Below are 18411 nucleotides of genomic sequence, written 5' to 3' on the forward strand. Positions count from 1 at the left end.
CGTGATTCTGGTGTCAAGTCTCAACGATGACCGGCGCATACTCACCGGTCTCTTCATCCTCGTCAACGCCGTGCATGGTAACCTCGACTCGCTCGCCATCCTCTAGCTCAAACATTCCTCTCCTCAACATGTCCCTTTCACTCTGCCATCCATACTTTTCTTCGAACAGCCTCTCCAAACCATCAACCTCTCTTCTCAGCGAGTCTCTTTGGCCCTTGTCCACGTCATCCACCACCGCCCTGAACCGAGCCCACAGCGTCCTCAGCCAGGCGCTTCCAGATTCGTCCCTCAGCTCGAACAGCCCGCCTTCGACATCGTCCACATGCATTATCTGCAGACGCAGCACCCTAACCACCTGCACAAAGTAGCCTTCCGCTTCGTCCAGCGCGGTGCGGCAGGTGAAGAAGACGGTGAGGAGCCGCTTCCACTGCTCGAGACAGCTGTAGTTCGCGAGCGTGAGCACCATCAGGAAGCAGAACTGTAGCTCCCCGAGCAACTCGCGCGCACCCTGCGCTCTGTCTCCGCCGGCTCCGTGAGCGGCTTGCTCGATCAGTTGGCCTAGGTACCAGCTCCGATCCCGTGCCCTGTCCGTCCTGGCCCGACCGATGTCCCCGCCCGCCCACGTCTGCTTGAGATTGACCGGCAGCAGATCGAGGGGTAGTTGATGTAGGGCATTCGAGGCTTCGAGGTGCGAAAGGCCCGGGATGGTCTCGGTGTCACTGGGTGCAGAGGAGATTGACGAGATGATACAGTCTGGAGAGAGAATGCGTGTGAGAAGTGAAGAAGAGACGTACGTTGTCAGAGCGGGCCAGTCTGTGCTTTCTGCGCGGCCATCCTCGTCGGCCGACGCTGCTGCTGCTGCCGCCTCGGATACATTGTGTCCCTTTGATTCTCCTGCAGATAGCTCCGAAGTCGCGCCCTGTAATACCGCATAGTCGACTAATCCGCGGCCGTCCGAGACGGCAGCGATCGCATTCCGTGCGTCTGGATCATTTTGGTCCACCACCTGCAGGGACTCTCCGTCTCTGTTCCACCGCAAGACTTGGTTCGGGTTTGCAGAGTTCAAATTCAGCCATCTCCCATGTCGGATCGATAGAGAGGCATCGGTCCCAGTGTACAGAAAATGAAACCCTCGCGGGATTGTGGCGACGCCGTAAAAGTTGGGCGAGGAATTGAATGACACTAGATCTAAACCGACGAAAGTCTTGGGTGGGAGTGAGAGGATGATCAACATCGAGAAATTTTGTGAATCCATAACCAGTTGATCCTTTAAGTTGGGGGAGAGAAAAAAAAGGAGAGACCGGGCTGGCTACGAGGTGGAAAGTCTATACGGACGCGAAAGTTGCGATGAAGTTTTTGTCTTTTGATTTCATCATTGCATGCACGTATTCCTCGTCGCGATCATTTGACCGCAGAAGAGTAGCAGCATTGAAGACCAGGCACAAAGGGCCGTTCTTCGCGTATTTGAGTCCATCCTCCCCTTCTCCTGCAGAAGCATTTTTGGGCTGTTTCCCTCAGCGGCAAGCTGCTAACAGGGAATACAAGCAAAAGTAGTACACCCGAGTCCAGCGCACATGCTCACAGACGACGACCGCGACGACCGCCCTTGCGTCTCGTGCTGTCGGATGGCGTGGGAGTAACATCCTCGATTCTTCCAATTCTCATACCCGAGCGAGCCAATGCACGCAGAGCCGATTGAGCACCAGGGCCTGGGGTCTTTGTGCCATTTCCTCCAGTAGCCCGGATCTTGATGTGAAGAGCGGTGATGCCGAGTTCCTTGCACCGCTGAGCAACGTCTTGAGCTGCCAACATGGCAGCGTAGGGAGATGACTCGTCACGGTCGGCCTTGACTTTCATGCCTCCTGTAACACGGCAAATGGTTTCGCGGCCACTGGAATCACCCAGAATGTTAGCCTTTTGAACCATCTGCACCTTTCCCGATATACGGCATTGCTTCATTGTGGTTCTTTTCACTTACGAGAGATCGGTAACATGGACGAAGGTATCGTTGAAGGAAGCGAAGATGCGGGCAACGCCAAAGACGAGTTCACCTGGGCGCAATATTTAGCACAAGAATCCATGCGCAACTTCGCTCAATTTCACTGACCTTCTCGCACCTGAGGGCCGAGGGAGATGTTCTCGGTGGCAGCGCGCTCGACCTTCTTCTTGGGAGGCATTTTGAATTGTTGTTGTTGGTTGTAGGAGTGGACTGGCAAAAAGACAGGAAAGAATAATTTCGACGATTATGAGATTTTGATGGGGAAAACTGCTTGGTGCGTGGGAGCGGGACAGGTCCGCCAGCATATTTCACGCTAGTCCTAATCCTGTCAATATGTCTTGGCAGAGAATTGGGGGCATCGCTTTGAAACAACGCTCACCACTCATTGCGTTGACCAGCCCATCACCAATAATCTAGTTCCAATTTGGTTCTCGCCTGTGTCAAGAAGGACTCGATACTAGGAGCACTGATACACTGTTGATAACGACGATTCGATTATCGACTAGTACTGAAGCTACACAGGCACCAGAGGATGAACTGCTACTTGTAGTACATACATCGCTGCGTGGTCGCTCATATGTTCTAAAGGCAGAGCAAGGATCGAGGCAGAAATGCTTGAGCTGGCTGCCAGGTTATCGTGATCAATGTGTACCTCGTACAAGTAGGACCTTCGCGACTTTGAGTCGCGTGAGGGTTGACCCCAATCGTGCCAAGCCCAATTCTAGATGAGGATTAGTGTCTTGGCGTCTTAAAGAAAACTTTCTCCCGTTCTCATCCTCAACGCGACTTTCGTTTTGTTCAACAGCTCAAAGTGCTATACTTTCAACTGGTGTTAGGTTTAATGATCGTTACGTCGATGGCCTGCTGCGGTGATATATCTACTAATGTCTCAGTGTCCAATTGAGCAGAGTTAGCGACCAACGACGATTCCAAATTGAAAAGTCAACAACACCCGAGTTGTCCCTCCCGCGCCGTGAGTCATGGAGGGCATTACAGTCGGGATCATTGGGATGGGTGACATGGGCCGTATGTACGCAAGAAGATTCAGTCAAGCTGGATGGAGGTACGAGAATGCAGTGCATGTTTTTTGACAAGATAATGTGCGCTGAATGTCTGTTGCTCAAGGTATGTTGGCTTGTTTTACTTTCATTATCCTCCAAGGATGACTCTGAGTGCATTTGGCTCGAGCATGGTCGTTGAGATATTGCTTTCATCATTCTGATGTAGCATCCTATCCCAACGGCTGTCACTGATGTAAAAACCTCGCTACCTTAACTTTTTCTTGTCTGATGGTTATGCTATCTGTTGCTACAATCTATCACATCCAGTTCCCAGAGGATTCTTAGCTGACCTTTTTGCTTCGATAGACACGAAACCCTTAATGCTGTCCTCTAAAAACATAGAACTGATGGTTAGCCATGCAGAGTCAACGCTTGCGATCGACCAGACAAGTTCCAAACTCTACACGAGGAGTACGAGAATGAGGTTTGTGTCGTCAGCAGAGTTGATGAACATGATTGACCAAGATTAGAAAGGAATAAATATCTTGCCTAATGGTCATCTTGTTTCCCGAGCCAGCGACTGGATCATATACAGTGTCGAGGCTGAGCTCATTGACAAGATTGTTGCTGAATATGGGCCGTCCACCAAAGTCGGCGCCATTGTTGGTGGGCAGACCTCTTGCAAAGCGCCTGAGCTGGCTGCCTTTGACAAGTACCTGCCTGACGACGTTGAGATTGTTTCTTGCCATTCCCTGCATGGCCCTGCCGTAGACCCAACAGGCCAACCCCTTGTCGTCATTCAACACAGAGCATCTCAGAAAAGTGTTGATCTCTGTGTCCGAATCCTCTCTTGCCTGAATTCCAAGTTCGTCTTCTTGTCGGGGGAGAAGCATGACCGCATCACAGCAGACACGCAGGCAGTCACGCATGCAGCGTTTTTGAGCATGGGAACCGCGTGGGCGGCGAACAACCAGTTTCCGTGGGAAATCGATCGATATATCGGTGGCATCGAAAACGTCAAGATTAACATCACTTTGCGCATCTATGCCAACAAGTGGCATGTCTATGCTGGACTCGCAATTCTCAACCCGGCAGCGAAAACACAGATTCGACAGTATGCTGAGTCGGTTACCGAACTCTTCAAGCTCATGCTGGGTGGCCACCGAGAGGAGCTGTCCCGGCGGATCAAGACGGCTGGTGCGGCAGTCTTTTCCAAAGACGCTGTTGATCAAGATCTGTTGCTTGGGGATGATGTGTTGGACAAGTTCTCGCTCTCACGGAGACCCAAAGAAAGAATGCCAAACAACCACCTGAGTCTGTTGGGCATTGTCGATTGTTGGTGGAAACTCGGCATCGTTCCATACGACCATATGATTTGCTCCACGCCTGTGAGTATGTTCCTTGGCCTAGTTTTGTTACTATTTCTGACATTCCATCCCCTAGCTCTTCCGAATCTGGTTGGGGGTCACTGAGTATCTCTTTCGCAACGAGACCTTGCTAGATGAAGTAATCAACACGGCAATCGAAGATGACACATTTCGTTCGGACGATCTTGAGTTCACCTTTGCGGCAAGAGTAAGTCTCTCCAAAGTGGCATAACCTGGCTTTGTCTATCTGCACGCCCTCCACGAAAATGCACCTGCTTTTGGGCCAACTCAAATTCAAGTGTTATCTCTACCCTTGATGGGGTTTCTCCTCAAATCAACATAGGCTGATGATAGTGGCATTTGACCGTAGGCATGGTCTGAATGCGTTTCATTCGGCGCATTCGAAGCATATCGGAGCCGGTTCGAAAGAATCCAACAATACTTTGCCCCGAGATTTCCCGACGCTGTGAGACTTGGGAATGAAATGATCAAGGAAATCATGGTCAAGACGAAGGACTGACTCGTAGGTGAGGGCCCCCGGCGAATGGGAGAGTGGTGTGGAGGGTGCCCGGGGTTTTGTGAGGGAGTTGGGTATCATAAAATTCATCAGTGCCCGGTCCAGTGAAGGTCCTGCAATTCCGAGTCTTCGATGCGATCAACAGTGACGCCAACAACCAAGTCGAATCGCTTTCCTGTTGACCGGGCAAGGGCCGGCAAGGGAATGGTGGCTAGGAAGGGCCAAGTCTTGCCTTTTGCAGATAGGAGAGGCTTTGCCGGAGAAACATGACTAACCAAACAGAACGACCCCAGACACCCACCAGATGGGTGCCAGATCCTTCATGCCAAAAATAATGGACTCGACACAGCTACGGATTAAAAGAGGGGATTTCGCCTCCCTAGATGGATATCAGCTGCTTGCATTATATTAGTTTTGATGATCTCTAGAACAGCGATTGGTTGGGGTAAGGTTGCCGCAAAGTTCCAGAGGAGACCAAACCATTGCTGTGTGCAAGCCGTCGACTCGAGTATCGTAAACTATTCCTTGCACCTCACAGCATTATCGAGGTGCATAGATAGCGAGATGCTTTGTCGACTTCCAATCATCAGCGAGGACCGTCTTATCCGTCGCTGAAAGGCATGAGGAGTGCCGCCGCGGACCGTACAATTCCGGAAATAATGGGGAAGTTGAACAGACAAGTTGCCACACAGAAATCCTTCCTGACCTCATAACTGTTTCCAGCCGCCGTATATAGGAACTGGGCCACATTGCGCATCTACACACACTGCGCCCCTCTCCGTTGTTCCTACTCTGTACAACATGAACGGTGGGATCATTTAGCCGGCCCAGGACTTGCACGTTTGAAGATCTGAGCCGTCGATCAAACCCAACGAGATCCAATCACAGGTCCTGGTCTATCGCAGGATGCTTCTTTGTGCCACGCAACAAATTCCCAGACTACAGAACGGGAAAAGCCAGCATGCCGAGCCCTATAGGTACGACGACAAGTATTGACTTGCATGTATCTGTGCAAATACTCCTCCCTAACTCAAATATATCCCCTAACGCCGCAGCCAATCGGGCAGCAAGAGATTACCATTGCCATGCAGCTGCGCCGTGCCCTGTGGAGGAGGGCGGGTGCCAAGCCTCGCGCTAGACAGATAAGCGGTGGATTAGCGTGGATTATTTCGGAGCCGTGCCCAATCAAGCTAGATATGTGGGTTGCTGATCCCCTTTCCTGGTCGTTCAGTCCCTGTGGATGATTTCTATTTATTGTCTGTCATCCAGCCTTGTGCGTTCGCCGCGCCGGAGTCACTCCGTGAAGACCTTTGGTCGTTTTTCGGGAGGTATCAGGTCCACATTGAGGTGATGCACGCACTGTGTTGGGTATGTCGACAGCCAGTTCTTCGTTATGCGACGAGATATCTACTGTTGCACGGTGCCGCGTAATTGCCATGGCGGGCCGTATGAAAGAATCCTTCCCAAACAGGGGTCGGGGTTTTAGGAAAGCGTCGCATGTAGCTCTCCTGAAGCCCCTTGGCAAGCCACGGAACGCGCAATCAAGCCATCCCCTCTGACGTGCAATCTGCCCAAGGTTTTGAACATGGCTCGCACTCCTGGAGACGATCAAAGAATTAAAACCCCCCTTTGACTTCCGTCGCGTGTTTCGAAATTCCCCCATATCTTCACCCAACGCGTCGAGCAAAGAAAGGCTTATATCCTTCCCTGACCCTGCAAACAATTCCTCATTTCTTGACTCGTAGCAGAATTTGACGAGACCCAGTCTACTCGTTATCACCACACTATCTACCGACTTCTGATTGTATCGACCTTGTTGGAGCACCATGGTGCAGAAAGGCGTCTTGGCTTTGGCCGCCCTAGGTACGCCTCTCGCGGTTCTGCCATTGACACATTGTACTGACCCTGGCCGCAGTGGCTGGCTCATCGGCACAATTTGCACAGTATTCTACCAGTAACTACGCGGTAGCGGTCAATGTGCCGTCAGACACAGCTTCCTCCGGCAGCGGCTCAATATTTCTGCAAATCAGTGCCCCCAGCGGCACCCAATGGGTCGCATTTGGTCAGGGCACTGGCATGTCAGGGGCCAACATGCTCGTTGTATATGCCGCCGACAGCAACAACGTGACTGTATCCCCCAGATTGGGCACCGGCCATGTTCAACCACGGTTCAACTCTGACGCCCAGGTCTCACTCCTAGAAGGAAGCGGTATCGCCTCGGACGGCTCGCTTGTCGCCAACATTCGCTGCGACAGCTGCCTAAGCTGGAGTGGTGGCAGCATGAGCCCAACGGATTCTTCGAGTAACTGGATCTTTGCCCACAAATCAGGAGATCCTCTTGACTCAACAGACACATCTGCCAACATCAACCAGCATGACAGTGACGGTGGATTCACCCTGGACTTGACTCAGGGGACTGGTGGAAGTTCATCAAACCCGTTCGTGGCAGCATCCAACGACGACTCTTCCTCGGCAGCCCCGTCGGCGACCCAATCTGGTTCCCAGTCCGCAACTGGAGGACCTGCCACCACAACCGAGACAGGGACGGCTACTGCAAGCACCGTGGTTACCCCTACCGGTGGCGTGTCCAACCCTATCGTGAGCTCCAACCCGTCCTCGTCGAGCGGTACAGAGGTAAGCAGCGGATCAGACGACAACATCCGAACTGCTCATGCCGTCATCATGCCTCTGGTCTTTGTGGTCATGTTCCCCTTGGCGGCATTGACGCTCTACCTCCCCTACACGAACAAAGTCCGACATATCCACGCTCCGTTGCAAGTTCTGAGCTTGGTCTTGATGATTGTCGGCCTGGGCCTGGGTGTTGAACTCGGCAAACAAGTCGACAACCTGGATGGCTACCACATGGTCATTGGCTACATCCTCGTTGCGTGGATGGGGGTCTTCCAGCCTGCCCTTGGTCTGCTCCAGCATATGCATTTCCGAAAGTACGGCACCAGGAGCGCTTCCGGACACACCCATCGTTGGCTCGGCCGTGCCATGATCCTGCTAGGTGTCGTCAACGGCGGCTTGGGATTCAAGACTGCGGGAATAATTGGCAGCCAAAACGTCCCGACCTACTCCGTTGCAGTCTACAGCGTCTTCTCTGGCCTTATCTTTATCGTCTACGTCGTCGTGCTCTGTCTCCCGAATTACAACCAGACCGCCGGGTCGACACAAACCCTGCCAGGTGAAAAGCCCCGACCAAGAATTGAAGGCTACGAGATGCATCGCCGCTCTGACGATGACCGACCACTGCGCGGGTGATCACTCTCAATCACACCATGGCAACTCTCGACTGGGAAGATTGGCCCAGATACACCAATTTCCTTAATTTTTTCTTCTTTTTTCCCCTTTTTTTTCTCGCTACAACTTTAAAGAACGGGTCGCGACGTGCGCGATAAGACGGAATGGAGTACAAGAATGGGTTGGTCTGTTTAGACGGAGGGGGGCGGAGTGATGGAATCACGATTGAAATGCAACGGAAAATGTATGAAGCAACCTTTTTTTTCCCCCAAGGGCAACCGGCGGCGTGAGTGGTTTCAAACGAAAGGACGGCCTTTTTGGAGTGTTTCTCCCACTGGAACAAGACTTTTCACACAAAGGTCCTGGGAAATTCTAGTGCTACAAAATGAATGATGTAGACAAAAAAGAACTACAAACTACTCGGTATGTACATACATAGCTACTGCTGCCACGACGACTATCACAAACCTATTGAGTCGGGTGGTATAAAAGGCACAACAAATGCAACGCAATTCGCGAATAATCACACCACTTTTTCTCAGATAGCAACCGGAGTATCTGATTTGTTGTCTTGTTCTTGCCTTTTTGGCCAAAAGTCTACAGCACAGGGACTTGCCGGTCGGAAGCTCAGCGACAGAATCATGTGGCTACCCTTGCATCGTGCCATGCGTGTATGTAGATCCATTCGTCAAGAAGCGCGGGGTGAATCTAGTCAAGCAGAAAAACAATCAATGTCTATCTATCTCTTTCGCGCGCGCGACAAGTACAAAGGTACATACCGTAGGCAGCTGAACACCATCCGAGTCCAACCTTACAAAGTACTTGTAGTCTGATAGGAGGGAAGAAAGACCAACACCCCTTTCTCTTTTCCACTCGGGAGATCCCGCAGGTTCTTTTCCCTCCCTTGCATCACCAAAGGACGAGGATTTGGCGGGCAGTCTCCGTTTCCCCTTCCCCTCGTATTATTAGTGGAGTGTGCAGATCACCGACATCCGCAGCATGCATGGCATGGCATTTGATCATCCCGGGCTCCATCCTACGAACCGCGCAAAAGAGCGTGAGTGTTAAAAAAGCTCCGTCCTCCGACACGTGCCGCAAGTCACCCTTTATTGGCTGAGGGCCCATGTTTTTAAACTTCTTGAGTGTCGAGAGTTTCGAGGGCCTTCGGAGGGTTAACAAACGCGAAGAGAGAATGACGTTGTAGGACACTTGGGCGTTTGTCCAGCGACTACCTGCCAGGTACTGGACAGAGAGTCAGGTCATGGCGAAACCATCTGATGAGGTGTACCTGGTGGCTGTGTGGGTTGCCTTGCGCGCCAATACTCGTCTGGATGACGAGTCGCGACCTCCCATTTCTGTCGGCGTTGTTCGATTGAGAAAGCAAGTAGGGTTTCTTCAGAGCTAACCAGACGAGGTAGTTGACTTTCTGGCCGTCTGTCGCTTATTACATTCAACAGACAAGACAACGTGAGTTCGAGTCAGCCTGGCACTGGTGGCTCATTCTCTTGGTAACTCTTAACACGTTGCCTGCTCCACGAATCGGCCAGGAGGATGGATGTCTTGGTCTTGGTCTTTGGTGGAGTCATGGTCACTCACTCCGGACTGTGTTCAAGTCTATAACCGAGCTGGTCGTGCGAAGACATCCCGGACTTTGCGATGTTGGCTGTTTCTTGGATGCCGTCATCGTCATCTTGCTCGTCTTTTGACTGGGAGACAACCTAGGACGAAAGAAGTCAGTCCCGTTCAGGCGCTATCTTTCGGATGTCCTGGTTCAGTACTACCGTTACTGATATGGGCAGTGCGATCGACGCAGCTACCCACATGTGTGTGGTAGACAGAGACAGGTGTAATCAAGTGGAGAGGTAAGTTGGTGATTGTCAGTCTCTGAAAGGTATAGACGACCACTACCGGACCTTTCCGCCTCTCTTAATGCTCAGACTTCAGCGACAAAGATGTCACCCTAAGCGAGGAACATCGCCAATAGAGGATTGAGGAAGAGAGGCAAATCAGAAGAGCCTCATGGGGCGATCAGCTAGCCTTCAGACGACAAGGTCGTCTCAGGTATGCCGGAGAAAAACAAGGTCAGGTTGCTGCCCCGAGGAAACTTCATTATGACGAAGGAAATGACGGCGAGATTGGATCAGGAGACAAAGAGCAGGCGGAGATGTAGCACAAGGGAGAAGACACCTGATAGCACTCTATCTACACAATGGGTTTGATGTCTAGCCAGGTCTTTACAATCGGGGAGTCGGATGTGTGTAGAATTTCGACGGCGCAATAGAACGCAATGTGCAATTCTACGGTCCTCTTCTGAAGATCCCAGGCAGAGAACTGTCGAGTAGCCACATTACTGTCCCTTTATGTTGGATTATTGACATCCCTTTACATCCGGGACAAGGCTGTGTCCAGCAAGGCTCGCGACCCCATGGGGGGACGGACCTTCGGATAATCGTTTCTACGGCTCCTCCACACTTTTGACGCCCGACATATATTGTCGTTTCCTTGTTGTCTACAAGCCCCTCACGGCATCTCTTTGGACGCGGAGGCATCAGGCTGTTCAAATCGAGCTAGCTGCTTGAACACCGCCTTTGCGAGCATATGACCGGCTATTTGCAACCTCTCGGTGACGATCATTGCCCTCTGGAAGCTCCAACGTGATGTACCACGACATTGAGCCGACCGGGTCCCTGCAGGCCCATTCTGGAAGGTCCCAAAGGAACCCTTTCAGGACACTGAGATGGATGATGACGAAGCAGCACAGCGCCGAGTCAGCCCATGTCTCCGAAAAAGTCCCACGTCACGTCTAACAGCTCATGCCGAATACTTGTTGCCATTGCCTTGTCTAAGACGGGTCGTTGGCTACGTCGCCATCGACGAGATTTAGCCTAATAGTTGCTCAATGCGGAGTTCCACCCCGGATTCTCGAGGCGGAGGTCGTGTTCAATGGATTGGAGGACATGAAGACAAGCTATATGAAGTAAAGGAGGCGCTCAAGCTTTCGCAAAGCTTTGAAACGGCTGCATACCAAGAAAACCGTCGTCGTTCAAGGCACATACTCGTACTAATCAGCCACCACCTGGACCAGTCATCATGGGGGTGCGCGATCTTTACAATGCGGCGGTTCTACTCATTGCCACGTACCTGATCGCAAGGTGCAACGCCTTACCCAGACGACAAGCTCTTGTTACCGCACCGAGCAACCCGGATGGCCACTGGATCGACACCTGGGCGGCAATGCCACAGTTGACCGAATTCACAAACTTGCCTCCGCCTCCATATGTGAGTAACCAGTCTCTTTCTCTACAAAGCTATACCTGAGAGGAAGAAGAAGGACAGAGTATTGTCAGTGGTAAAACGGTACACACAACTAATGAGTCCTGTCCTGCCCTTTCCCATTTGCTAGAACACCACCTCGGTGATCTTCTTCAACAGCACGATCCGCCAAACCCTGCACATGTCGACCGGCGCCTCACAGATCCGGATCCGCATCTCCAACGCCTTTGGCCTCACCGACTTGCCCATCACCGCCGTGACGGTCGCGCTGCCTTTCAACGGCTCCTCGGGTGTCAGCGCGATCCAGCCCTCGACCCTCCAAAAGGTGACCTTCAGCGGTGGCGAGTCGTCCATCACCATCCCCGACGGTGCCCTCGCTGTCTCCGACCCTCTGGACTTCCCGGTCCAGCCGCTCTCCACCATCACCGTGACCATGTATCTCGCCACAGGCCAGAACGGGACATTCATCACAAGCCACCCAGGCAGTCGGGCGACGTCGTGGTTCACGCTGGGCGACCAGGTGAGCGCGACGAACTTGACAGGGCCGTTTTTGAACAGCACCCAGCATTGGTAAGTGTGTCTCCACCAGCTTCTCTATGAAATGTCCTTTTTTTGCTTCCTTCCGTTAAAAGAAGTTGGAGAGATGTTTCTGTGTGCTGGAGGACTGACGTCTGCAATTGCAGGTACTTCTTGTCCGCCGTCGAAGCGTGGTCGCCGCCGAACTACCGCACGTGGGTCATAATCGGAGACAGTATCACGGACGGGAGAGGAAGCGACCCGGACCAGAATGACAGGTGAGTATACATACCCTTTTCCACCATTCTTCTCTTCTCTCTTCAACAACCCCTTGTCTTTTTCCAGCCTGGGGCCAAACATAAAAACCCTAACCTGACCGGGGAAAAATAGATGGCCGGACCTCGTCTACGCGCGGATGCAATCGAGCAACTCGTCCCTCCTGACGTCCATCTCCATGATCAACCAAGCCGCCGGGGGTAATCGGATCTTATACGACGGGCTGGGCCCGAACGTGCTGGCACGGGTCGACCGCGACGTGCTCGCGCACCACGGCGTGCGGTACGCGATGATCTGGGAGGGCGTCAACGACATCGGGGTCGCCGACGCCACGCCCGCGAACCAGACCGAGACGTACGAGCGCCTGGTCTCGGCGTACCGGCAGATCGCGGCGCGGGTGCACGCGTTCGGCGTCCCGCTGTTCGCCGCCACCATCACCCCCTTCTCCGCCCCCGGCGGCAACACCACGCTGCAGGCCTACACGAGCCCGCTGCGCGAGCAGACCCGTCAGAAGGTCAACGCGTTTATCCGCTCGTCCGCCACCGCGGGAGCGGGCGCGGGAGCGGGAGCGGGAGGCATCTTCGACGCCGTCTTCGACTTCGACGCCATCCTCCGCAACCAGTCCGTGCCCAGCCAGCTGGCCGACGCCCTGCAGTCCGGCGACTACCTGCACCCCAACGACGCGGGCTACCAGCTCCTAGCCGAGAACTTTGATCTGAGTGTCTTTGAGAAGTTCAATGCCGGTGTCCTGGGATTTACCTAGGCCTATGCCCCCCAGCCAGCTTTATCCTTGTCCCATGCGCGCGGGAAATATACTACGCTAGCGCCAACAAGAAAAACTAACGGGCGAGATCAAGTCGAGGGATGTGGGATGACTGGTTGAGAGATATGTAATGAAGGAAGAGGATACACTATATCCTATCTAGCTCGCTACGCAGACCCCAGTACCATTCAAGATCCATGACCATGGCCATGACCATGACCATGAAGAGAACCGAGAAAGATGGAGGGATGACACCACTAATTCAACCCCACAAGAGTTCAAAGAACAAAAAAGAAACAGAAGCAGGACGACCTTCACGACACGGCTGACGGTGCGTCATTGACCCCGATAGAAAGCGACACGGAAAAAAAACTCAAGACCTGTGCGGGCCATAATGCTAAGATTGCAAAATCGATAATGGGTAATGCAATAATGTGACCATCAACTTCAAGTTGGAAGAGGAGGGTGGTGGCATGGAGAAAAAGGGGACCTCGTGGATAAATATATGATACCTCAATCACAAATCTTGTTCAATTGACCCGGTCGTTCTGGCGGGAAAGGAGCCTCGACGATGAGAACATATTTAATGACCGAACAATAAAAACCACCCAGCCAGTGAGGCTTAATGGTGTCATGTTAACGTGTGGGCGTTCCAAGGTCCTCGGCCCTTGCATTGCGAGAATAGATACACATCGCCTGGTCAAGTTCTCAGTACTCCATGCCGCCATATCCCCATATCTGTCCCTCCTCCTTCTCTCCTCCGGTGGCATCTGGATGGCCATTCCGAGAGCTTCTAATTCACCTCGCCGCATTGGCTTGTTCCTGCAGGATCTCCGAATTGTCGTCAGGAAGAACAAATAAATTGGGTGGCAGACTCCTTTCGTTCTGCTAACCCGTGCACGGACTGGACAGAAAGGGAAGCTATAGATGTCGTCAGACACCTCGTTGCATTGCTCGTTGCGTCGTGCGTCGGCTATCAATCCTCTGGGCTCCGCCCATTTCGATAAGTCCACAGGCGGCTGAGCTCCTTGACCTGCCTTCTCGGCGCACCGGTTCGTCGTGGAGCGGCCTGTACAGTATCCCACTCTCGGAATACATCCATGTCGACTTCGGCATCCATGAAGGCGTTGCTTTCTCGCACACGTCCGCGGGAGAGATCTTTGGTATCGATGCCCTCCATCTCAAAGATGTTGTCCAAGTAATGTTGGTTCAGCTGGTGACCAGAGCCGACTCGCTTGAACAAGCGCCCAAAGAACAGATTTGTCTGCTCTTCTCGAAGATCCATCATCTCGATCGGTGTCCTGGGAGAAAGCAGTGGTCTCGAAGAGGCTGCGACTACCTTCTCACGCGTGTCGACCTTGGGAGGGGTAGGTCGTGTGAGGCGCGAGGCCTCGTCCGAGAATCTGGACTTGTCTTGAGGCGTATTCCGAGAGTTGGGAGTAAATGCTGTGTTGTCGTGAGCCAATGCTCGAGGCAATGGCCGATCAGGGCGGAAATGTAAGATGCCGAATCTCGAGACATAGTCGCTCTCATTGGCATAGTGCTCGATATGTGGCACGATCCTCTGCTCTAGTAGGCTGTGGCCATTGGCACTAGTAGATGCTGAAGACGATATGATTGGGGCATTCCAGTGGTTGGCAGCATTTCCGAACGTGTATACCTCCAGCTTGCCAAGCTGGTCCGCGGCTACTGTATCGTAGAGCCAGTCAAGGACCAAGCCGCCTTCAATGGCTCCCTGGCTGTGGAGGATCAAGACTACCTTGTGGATATTGTCGTCGGACAGAATGTCAACCATTGCTGCATATGCAATCCGAATGTCGAGGGTGGCGAAGTTTAAGTCACGTTGAATGATGCATTCGAGGACATCGAAGATGATGCCTCGTCTAGAATTGTAGCAGGTGTTAGACAGAGTATAGATGTAGTAGGGATGGGAGACTTTCAGGGTATTTCTGGTTTCATGGTCGGAGTCATGGGGAACTTCGACTTACGTCTGATTATGGATTCCAAAAACGGGCCGTCTGAAAGTCATGGAGAGGCGATCGAGATTGGATTGCAACCAATGGCGCCTACGAGGCTGTTAACTTGTGCAACACGAATAACAGGACGACATGGGTGGGATCCCGCGTCGCGATATATTGAGAGAGATGACATACCCCACAGCCACACCATTGATAAACACCCATTTCTCATGTTCATGTAAAGGCTTTCCTCTGACACATTCTGGATTTGACTCAAAGAGCCCTCGACGCCTCGGCCCATTCAACAGAACGGTAAACCATTGATTTCCAACAACGAAGCCAACAATGTACAAGAGATAGAAGGATGGCAGGCCAATGAATGCCAGTGGCAGTAGCGAACCGAGGAAGATTGTCTGAGCGACTATGAGAATGAAGTGCAAGACAGCAGCCCACAGATTGGCACCGGTGAAGGCCAGCTCATCCAGAGAGCCTGACCTCGTTGGAAATAAGGGGAGTACAATACTGGGCAGACCAGCTGTGATAGGCCATGTAAATGTAATCTCGGCAAAGAGCATCAAGTCATTGATCATAAGAAGAAGAGGGTTGGCGGTGTAAGGGATCGGTTTCGACGACGGTGAGGCCATTGTAACCGTCGACATTTTGTGAAAGAGTTGATATTGGCCTTCGAAGGAGTGTTGGAAGCAGATGTCAGCCTATTTGAGAACCAAGCGGTTGCGGCTGACGGTAGTCACGAGTACTCGCACGTGCCAAAGATTCAACCCGAAGGCGCTGGGTAGGTACTGACCTTTCACATGTCAAGTCGTGCTCTGAGGCTGTGAGGGCATGTGCTACACGAAACTGAGAGTTTCTCCAGAACTTCAGCTCGTGTACAAGCGAGACGGTGGCGCGGCTGAGTACGAGGCTGGGGCTGCGGGAAATGTCTGGGCAGGCAACCAGCGCAGCCCCGTTGTCGAATCAACAAAAGGTGAGGCTCGTGTTTTAAGGACCGCGAGGGATCTTTGACCAGATGATGTCAAAAGCTTCCGCGATGTTGATGAAAGGCAACTTCTTTGATCAACACATGCAAATGTGATCAACACAAGGCGAAAGAGGATGATGTCGTCGCGATGACGCTAGTCCCGATTGAGCGGGGTGACTCGTATAATACTCATCAGCTCTGGTCACGTTGAGGATTCTACGTTCAAAGGTGTTGGGAAATCTGGAGCATCTGCGTGGGATGCTAAGTAGTAGAAGTGGTATCTGTTGTTCTGAAAGACATGAAAGAGACGAAGGAGTGGCTGGGCTGCTTGGAAGGTACTCAACCGCAGCTGCCACTGTTTATGATGTTTTAGTGATGCAGCAGCGACGTCTGACTGAGAGCCAGGGTTCCTCGTCGCAGACTGACACCTGAGAAGAAGAGCTAACAGCTCCTACGCCTCACTCCTTCCTAGATTCTGGATTGCCCCTGCACACAAGTAAACACTGCGGCTCATACATCTTTTGCTATTGCCCTGCAAGATAAGATCATGCTGCTCAGGACACAAAGTTAACAGACCTTCTTCTTGTACGGCCGTCAGCTTGCTCAGATGGTTGGATTGTGCCGTTCCTCACCTCGAGACTTTCATCCACATGGCTTCATCATCGCGTACCCGACATCAGGTTCGAGCAGCGTGGTGTATATGCCAGTCAATCGTTCCGTCGACAAACGCCTCTCTTACAGCCTTCGCAATATTCGGTCTCATGTGGCTTGCCTGGCTTGGAGACGTAGGGTGGCCGCTCCATCTCGATACCTGCCCACACCTGGATTCTGTACGCGACTCGTTCGACGTATGACTTCTTGTCCAGGATCAAGATTCCCAGCTGGTTGCACGTCCTGCAACGCTGATTGAATACTTCGGCATTGTACCCGTTGTCCATGTAACCTCTTATCAGGATTGCCACCTTCTGACTGGTCCAGCCATCTTTACAGCAAGCGTTCTTCCTCCCCCTGAACCTGCCTTTGATATGGGTCGCCCACTCGTTGTTGGCGTCCCTGTCGCTGTTGGTTTCACAAAACCAGGTGGAGGGGACGTTGTGGGACACTGCCTTGACAACTTTGTCGTGGAGAGCCGGATACATGAATGAGGTCTTCATTTTCCGCTTGGGTTTTGCCGAGTTGTTTCCCATTTTTAATGCTGCAATGAGGTTGCCTGGGAAGAGATATGTTGAGAGTTGCGCAGGATCATTCAAGAGCTTGGGGGAGCTGACATGAACGGATTAAGAAGGCTAAAGAGGGGAGGTTGAACGCCCCGGATCTGTCACAAGGTGAGGCGGCACCTTGCATCTCTAGATTGAATAACAGCTGGTCATGATGGATGGCTGCCTGTACGCTTCACTGGTCGGAGGACTGACATTGTGCATTTCACAAATCAGTCGGGATGCAGCCTGCCCTGCAGGGATGGTTATGGCTACCAATTGCACAACACCACGTCTCCTCCAGGTTTGAGGCACTGGAAGTCAAGCACGTACCGCTGTCGACGTTTGGACTGACCCGAGGACTAGATTTGCCCATTTTCAAAGGCAAGCGGAGTTGCAGTACCTTTCTGTTACCTCGGGCTTCGCCTACAACATCCATCGCCATGGTGTTTTGGTCGCGAGAAGCGATTTGAACGACAGAGCCGTCATATAGTACCGGTGCATGTGGCAGATTGTCATTCGCATTGCTTTAAACAAGGTTTCTCTAACAAAGTTGATTCTGGGACTTGTCGAAAAGGGCACGTACGGCTGCATCTCGCTTGAGGAGGCTCCCGTCTTTGGTCAACAATGAGCGGTAGGTTGTGGCGCCCTAAGTCTTCAAGCTCAACACCTCCGCGCTGCGAATGGTACCTTCTAGGCCATCTTCTCCGGTATTGTGCTTCCAAACTCGTCCTAGTTCGGCTCCAGATAGGATTCAGACCTACGAGTGCCTACTGTGAAGACGGTGCTTGTATTGATATAGCAGAGACAGCTTGAAAACGAGCTACCCCACCCACTGTCAGGCGGGGTTCCGGGGGGAAGACGGACCTGGGGTTCGACCCAGCCAATTGTTGGGATGGGGACTTGGTAGTTACGGTGGCTAGATACGGTGGCTAGATTCCTAGAGACCCAGACACCTAGTGGATGCCTAGCTGTACCGAGGCGTGCATTAAAAGTATTGCCAACGCTAGTAATCGAGTGACGAGGTGATCAAAAGACAACAGACTTTGTTTTCGTTGGCCCTTACAGCGGCCTCTGGAGATATCGGAGCTCAATTCTTAGTGCCTACAGCGTCTATCAAGATTGAGAATATAGACTACGCTGCCGCCTATTAGCTCTAACTTATTACTAAGAGATAGGTAAATCTTCTGTTATAGTAAGTAACATATGTCATTTGAATTAGCGTAAACAGTACTTTTGGTGCGCACCCTCGTACTTGGTGCTGTTAATTTAGCCTACAGAACCGCATCTGGGCAATTGGATTTCCTAGTAACAGGGCGTGTA

General features: G+C 52.2%; 7 protein-coding genes across 7 annotated transcripts; 3 read left to right on the plus strand and 4 right to left on the minus strand.

The window, feature by feature from the left end:
* Positions 1 to 13: 13 nt before the first annotated feature.
* AYO20_02411 (hypothetical protein) lies at positions 14 to 1234 on the minus strand (the record flags this gene model as incomplete). The annotated part of the gene is made up of 1 exon (XM_022640715.1): positions 14 to 1234. One exon carries the CDS (start codon positions 1232 to 1234, stop codon positions 14 to 16), a length of 1221 nt encoding a protein of 406 aa, XP_022503364.1.
* A 344-nt stretch (positions 1235 to 1578) lies between these two features.
* On the minus strand, positions 1579 to 2177 carry AYO20_02412 (40S ribosomal protein S14; the record flags this gene model as incomplete). Its single annotated transcript, XM_022640716.1, has 3 exons — positions 1579 to 1891; positions 1979 to 2051; positions 2108 to 2177. 3 exons carry the CDS (start codon positions 2175 to 2177, stop codon positions 1579 to 1581), a joined length of 456 nt encoding a protein of 151 aa, XP_022503365.1.
* An 802-nt stretch (positions 2178 to 2979) lies between these two features.
* Positions 2980 to 4599, plus strand: AYO20_02413 (hypothetical protein; the record flags this gene model as incomplete). Its single annotated transcript, XM_022640717.1, has 3 exons — positions 2980 to 3029; positions 3596 to 4388; positions 4444 to 4599. 3 exons carry the CDS (start codon positions 2980 to 2982, stop codon positions 4597 to 4599), a joined length of 999 nt encoding a protein of 332 aa, XP_022503366.1.
* Positions 4600 to 6710: 2111 nt separating this feature from the next.
* Positions 6711 to 8148, plus strand: AYO20_02414 (hypothetical protein; the record flags this gene model as incomplete). Its single annotated transcript, XM_022640718.1, has 2 exons — positions 6711 to 6747; positions 6800 to 8148. The coding sequence occupies 2 exons, from the start codon at positions 6711 to 6713 to the stop codon at positions 8146 to 8148; spliced, it is 1386 nt and encodes a 461-aa protein (XP_022503367.1).
* Positions 8149 to 11217: 3069 nt separating this feature from the next.
* On the plus strand, positions 11218 to 12955 carry AYO20_02415 (hypothetical protein; the record flags this gene model as incomplete). Its single annotated transcript, XM_022640719.1, has 4 exons — positions 11218 to 11406; positions 11531 to 11970; positions 12084 to 12194; positions 12307 to 12955. 4 exons carry the CDS (start codon positions 11218 to 11220, stop codon positions 12953 to 12955), a joined length of 1389 nt encoding a protein of 462 aa, XP_022503368.1.
* Positions 12956 to 13931: 976 nt separating this feature from the next.
* Positions 13932 to 15572, minus strand: AYO20_02416 (hypothetical protein; the record flags this gene model as incomplete). The annotated part of the gene is made up of 3 exons (XM_022640720.1): positions 13932 to 14838; positions 14944 to 15021; positions 15109 to 15572. 3 exons carry the CDS (start codon positions 15570 to 15572, stop codon positions 13932 to 13934), a joined length of 1449 nt encoding a protein of 482 aa, XP_022503369.1.
* Positions 15573 to 16599: 1027 nt separating this feature from the next.
* Positions 16600 to 17079, minus strand: AYO20_02417 (hypothetical protein; the record flags this gene model as incomplete). The annotated part of the gene is made up of 1 exon (XM_022640721.1): positions 16600 to 17079. One exon carries the CDS (start codon positions 17077 to 17079, stop codon positions 16600 to 16602), a length of 480 nt encoding a protein of 159 aa, XP_022503370.1.
* Between the last annotated feature and the right edge of the window lie 1332 nt (positions 17080 to 18411).

This window comes from Fonsecaea nubica (assembly GCF_001646965.1).
Source record: "Fonsecaea nubica strain CBS 269.64 chromosome Unknown Scaff10, whole genome shotgun sequence".
NCBI classification, from domain to species: domain Eukaryota; kingdom Fungi; phylum Ascomycota; class Eurotiomycetes; order Chaetothyriales; family Herpotrichiellaceae; genus Fonsecaea; species Fonsecaea nubica.